Genomic DNA, 6,000 nt, shown 5'->3' on the forward strand with positions numbered 1-6,000 from the left:
GGAGCTCCCCCAAACAGACTAAGAGATTCCCCTGGAACAGAGATCTATGGGCGCCTGGGACAAGGCCTCCCACCTGGACCTGGGGAGAGAGTGGACTAGGAAAGTCAGGGTGAGCTGGGACATGGCATAGTTGCCACCAACTTGGCACTGATGACCAGAGGCCTGGACTCTGCACAAGCCCCTGGGCCTTGGGCAACCCATAGCATGCCGGAAATGACCCAGCGTAAATTTCCCACCAGCCTGATGGGATGGGGCTCAGGGTTTAAAAGAAAAAGCTTGTTGACATCTAGAAAGTGAAGGCATGCAATTTCTTGACTACCTGGGACCCCAACATGCCATGTGCAGAGTTCCCAGCCTCTTGCAAGAGCCACCGCAGGAGCAAGGCATGTTCTGGCCCAGCAGGTACCACCACCCCCGACCCCTGCTCCAGGGAACTGCCTTAGAATGGAAAACAGCACAGCGCTGAGCTCAGGCACCAGCGCAGCAAACGAAAGGCTGAGTATGCATCTCCTAATGGGCTACTTCTGGTCGTGCCAGAGTCAAAATTCCCTGGACAGAGTCCAATATGCACGCACCGAGCATCAGTAGATTAATAGTGTCTCTCTCTAAAATTCATGACTTTTTTTAATGGGAGAAATTATCTACTAAATGGGGAATAAACTAACAATGTCATATACTTTAAGGCATTGGTGGTATGCAAATGTTACAGAAAGACGAGCTATTTTCTAATAGCATTTACTATATTTCTAGTACAGCACCAATACATTCACATGGGCCCAAGGCACTTTATTCGAAGGCTTTACATTTCCAATACCTTCCTCAAAAAGTACCCTCAGGCCTAGAATTCTTTTGCTTTGACTGAGCCCTAAACGCCTGGACTAAATTTAGTTTCCTGGAAATAAGAATTTCTGTTAATTCTGTCGGTTATTGTATACTTCTCCAAAGAGCAAACAAATGATAGGGGAGAGAAAAAATGACAACATTTTTCAGGTTCTTTTTAGTGGTATAGCTGTTATCATTAAAATACAATTTCAGTTAAAACATCAAAATTGTTACATGATTTTCAGTTAGAAATGAGAGCTTTGCTGAATACTTTGGGGGGGGTGGTAAAAGAATCAAACCAACATTAAAAAGTCAAATTTAAAGAAATCTTTACTTGAGTTATTAATAGTAACAGCCCTTCTTGAAACGAAGAAAAAAAAATCCAACTAATTTTCTTAAACCAGGAGAGCAGCACGCCTTCTCCACTCCCCTTGGATTGCGACCCACCGGCCATCAGTTTTGATTTATCATCAGGCCCACTTTGGGGGTGCCGTCATTGGGTGAATGGGGATATTTCCTAACACCGCAAGGAAAAGAGAATGGGGGCTTAAGGGCCCAGAACCAGAACTTGTACTGGGCCCCTGTGAAGGCAACTGGACCCCGAGAATCTCAGTTGGGTGGTCCCCAGTGCAGGAGCCCTCGACACAGCCGTCTCCCTCTCCCATCTCTACACTGTCCCCAGCTTCCCTGAATATTTTTAGGGGAAGAGAGCCCACTGCTCTGGCTTTCGAAAATAAGCCCCTCCACCACGCTGGGAAGAAGCCCAAGCAGGATGGAAACTTCCCCAAGTCTTCAGCATGTCCAAGGCAAGAGCTTTCCCCATGATCATGCACGTGCCTTTCCTAAGAAAACCTAGAATACTACTGAACTCACTCAAAAACTGAATTTTTTCCCTGAGATCCACAAAGGTCCCATTCGAATTCGTACTGTTGAAGAAACACTCTGTGCACTGGCAAATGATTCCTAAACCAATAGCACTGCAGCCATTGGGTGCAACCACCCATCGGACGGACCCACCAGGATGCTCTGTGTCCAGAGCAAGAGGCTCCTCCTATGCCCCATATGGTGCCTTCCGAGGGCAGAATGCATGTGATTTCCCTCGGAAGTGGTGCCTCCTTTTGTACCTCCACAATTACACGGGACCCCTTGAAGTCCTCGGAGGACAAGGGTCTAGGGATGAGCCACAGAAGCTCCGGAAGGTGGGGCGGGGGAGCTGCCACTGCAAACATCCCCAACCTCACCGCGTCAGCACAGACCCAGGCGGTCCGTGGGGTTTAATGGTATAGAAGAAGCATGGGTGGGCAATTCCCAGAACCATCCCATTCCACTTTTATCCTGACACTGACACTTGAACAGCCTTGCTATCTTGGGCCAAATATTTCACCTCCTTAATCTCATCTGCAAAAAAGTATCATCTCCCTTTTGTGGCTGTTGTAAAGATTAAATGAGCTCATATTTGTTAAAAAGTCTGTGAACTCGTACAAGCACTACACAAATCCTGTCAACTGTTATTCAACATGAAGACATTCACTCACACGAGCTAGGTCCCCTGGCAAACTCAAGAAGAATGAAATCATTTGGCCATATTTACATGGAGCCAAGCAAAGGACAAAAAAAATCAATAGCCTTGGTATTCTTCCTCTAGCTCCCAAATGCCATCTGTCAATAGGCCGCTCCAGAATCACATGGGCCCTGGTAAACATACTAATTGTAGGACCTTCCCCTAAACCCACAGAACCATAATCTCTTCAATTAGCCCAAGAATCTACATGTTAAACGAGCTCTCCAGGTGAGTCTGCCAGGCAGGCAGGTTTGGGTACCACTGTGCTTCTGTGGATATGATATTCAAATTTCCTGTATATATCAGTCATGGGAAATAAAAGTGTTCTGGTGTTATCTAAGAAGGGGTCTTTCTTTGTCTCTCTTCCTATCAGTACATACACACTAAGATACAGAGGGACATCCATCCACCAGACGCAAATACACACAACATATATCTGTAGACACACAAAGCCATACATACAGGTGAAAAATAGGAAACAGAAAACACTAACAAAAAAGCCACTTAATAATTAGAAGTGTCAAGATTGTAGAAATCTATAGAATTTGCAGTTCTGGGAGGATATGGAAAATGGGGAAAGGAGTAGGATTTTAAGACAAAGGTGGTCAAAACTAGAAAAGCCCCTTGTGGGTGACTGGGCAGCACTGTGTCTGGACTCCTGGCGCTAGACCACTCCCCCATCTCACAGCACACACATCTGTTTACAATCCTGCCTCAGCCAGGAACTTATGAGAGACCCCCCCATGCCAAAGTGCAGGGGTGCAGTGCACTCACCCTAGCAGCCCCCCAACCTAGCACGGAGCCTGGCATACAGCTGCCTGCAACCATCGCATGTTGGACACACGCCAGGATGAACAGGGGCAGGGAGGAGGAGGGACAGAGTGCACAAGGAAGGAAGCAGATCGCTTGTCCCAGATCCCTGGTGTAAAGTAAGAATAAGTAAGCTTAAGGTAATGAGGTTCAAGGCAAAACAGAGAAAGTTCACGTCCCTGCAGGCATCATTAACGACATCACAAGGAGCCGAACCACCGAGGGAAAAAGAAGAGAAACTCCAGCTCTGTGGGCAGGGTCTGAGGTGAGTGAGAAAATCGATGTGGTGCTATAAAGGCTATTCGAAGTCCCCAGTGTGACCTCACCACTTCTGTGCTTGACACCCCTCCATGGCCCCTCACACCCACAGGGTCCTACCCGACTCGGCCCTTACACACCTTCCCAGCCTTCACCCCTCCAACCTCCACATGCTTTGAGCTCAAATCATGCCACGCTTGCACAGCATGCTGTGTCATTCCTCTGAGCCTGTTTCACGCAGTTAATCTCTACCTCAACTGCCCTCGTTACCCACTGGCAAACCCATTCATCCTTCTCAGCTCAGTCCTGTTATGTCCTCCTCCTCCAGAAAGCCCCCAGGCTCCCACGACACCCAGTGCACTGAACCATCTTAGCCCTGAACACACTGCAGGTCCTATTCCAATGATGAGTGAGTCCCCCAGACTCACGGAATAAGTTCTGCATCTCTGTAACCATAGCACCGAGCACACTGCCTGAGCACACTGTGGGTGCTAAATAAATGCTCACTGAAATCAGCTGAGCATTGGCAAGATTCCAAAACATAAGTGTCAGAAGACCTAGTTAAGAGGGGAATCTGAAGCCAACTTGATATAATGGAAAGATTCCGAGTGTGGAGGTTTGAGTTTGAACCAGTAGTGTGACCTAAGGTAAGTTATTTAAAGATTCTGAACCTGGTTCCTAATCTATGAAACAAGCATAACACCACCCAACTCCAACCACTTAGGAGGAAAGCACCCACTATGCACCTGGCACACAGTAGGCCCTCTGTAGTGTACTTGCTAGGAAGACTCCCCACACCACACTCCCATGTGTCTGGGTCTCCCACTTCCAACTACGCTCTTCCAGAGCTTTGGCCCAGCCTCTGAAGGACTGTTCTGGACCCAGTTCACAAACGCTGCCCGGCTGGCCAGGTTGTACCCCAGAGGCCTCCTTCCCTGTCCCCGGGCCAAAGCTGTGGAAGAGAAGACCGAAGGCTCTCACATCAAGTAAAACTATGATCAGATGAATTTGCATGCCTTTTCTCCTGTCTGCCTTTTGTCACTGGATTTTCAGAGAACCTTTGGAGAGCAATGGGAAGTTTTCCCTTAGTTCCTGCAGGGCTCTGAATCTGAAGGCAAGAGTGAGCCTGTAGAGGGAACCTTCTGGCCCGCTCGGATGAACCGACTGGGTAGGAGTTGGAAAAGCCACTTGGATTCCCATTTTTCAACTCCCCACGAATACCAAGGCATCTGTTTCTACAGGCTCTTTAGTGGTGTTCTGGACGCATTCAACTTCCAATGCAGCTGAGGGGCTCGGGAACAAAGAGCAGAGGTGACAACAGGACGGGTGGGCCAGGGCGGCAGCCGCCCGGGAGGCTGCAGGGCGCTCGCCCGCGAAGCCCACACGCGCGCGGCGCACCCGGCCTCCGGCCTCCCGGTGTCGGGCCTGGCAGCTGCGGGAAGGAGGTCAGCGCAGCCGCCAGACTTCTCGCGGGCGCCCGCACTGGCCGGCAGTGTCACTCGCTCCCAACCGCCGGCGAGTCTCGGCGCCCGCGGACCTCCAGCCCCTGGGCGGCCGGTCAGCAGCGGCCCCGCCGCCCCGGGACCCCCATGCGCCGCTCAAGTTGGGAGCCCCGCTCCGCCCCGAGCGCGCGCGCCCACCACCCACACCCACCGCCACTTACGCACACCGCGGGTCCCGAGATGCCCTAGAGCTTTTTAAATCCAGAAACATTACATGCTAGCCGCATCCAGCGCCTATTACCTGCTCGCAGCACCCAGACCCCCCGCCCTGGCTTCCCGGGAGCCCGCAACCTGGCGCGTGGGCTGTGCGCCCTCCCGCAAGCCACTGCCCCGCGCCCCGCGCGCAGCCAAACCGCACACCTTGGGGGTCTGCACTTCAGGTCCCGTCGGCACCTCCAACTTCCTCTTGGTTACCCAGAAGAACAGCAGCACGGTGATCCAGAGCACCCCGAAGATTGGCAGCACCAGGCGGCGAGTCAGGCGCCGCATGGTCCCCCTTTGCCTCCTTCTCTCCGCGGCGCTGCGTCCCTGGGGCACCCCCCGGCGGTCAGGGTTGGCGGGGCAGGAGTCCGGAGAGCGCCTCCCTGTGGGGCGCGCTTGCCCCGGATCCGGGTGGAGGGCGGCGAGACCCTGCAAGCGCCCCGCCCGCTTCGGAGAGAAGCGAGCCCGGGTGGGGGGCGCAGGGCGCCCCGAGACGCGGCAGGGAAGGGCGGAGGGGCAGCCAAGCTGGACGCCCGCTCCAGGGGAGAAGCGCGGTGGCCGCGGAGATGCTCCCCACGCCGCCGCCGCTGCCGCCGCCGGTGCCTTGCCCGCCACCGCCGAGAGGGAAACTGACTCGGGGAGGAAGCAATCCGAGGCTGTGCCGGGCACCCCGGGAGGAGCGCGAGGGAGGAGGGAGCGAGGGGGGAGGGCGGGCCCGACAGACAGACCGACTGCGAGGGAGCCGGGGCGGGAGCGAGCGGGGCTCTGCGAGGGGGCGCTACTGCCGCCCGCCGACCGAGACGCACCGTGCTGCTGTGGGCCGCCCGCGCCGAGCCCTGGGCGCAG

The 6,000-nt window shown here is 53.5% G+C and overlaps 1 protein-coding gene across 1 annotated transcript in view; it reads right to left on the reverse strand.

The window, feature by feature from the left end:
• GALNT14 (polypeptide N-acetylgalactosaminyltransferase 14) overlaps positions 1 to 5,785 on the reverse strand; it is a 208,227-nt gene extending 202,442 nt beyond the window's left edge. Inside the window, exon 1 of the mRNA XM_012788362.2 lies at positions 5,314 to 5,785. Within this exon, the coding sequence (XP_012643816.1) occupies positions 5,314 to 5,442 (129 nt within the window). The 5' untranslated portion in view covers positions 5,443 to 5,785. The remainder of the gene's footprint in view (positions 1 to 5,313) is intronic.
• Between the last annotated feature and the right edge of the window lie 215 nt (positions 5,786 to 6,000).

Source organism: Microcebus murinus, chromosome 3 (genome assembly GCF_040939455.1).
Source record: "Microcebus murinus isolate Inina chromosome 3, M.murinus_Inina_mat1.0, whole genome shotgun sequence".
Classification (NCBI taxonomy): Eukaryota; Metazoa; Chordata; class Mammalia; order Primates; family Cheirogaleidae; genus Microcebus; species Microcebus murinus.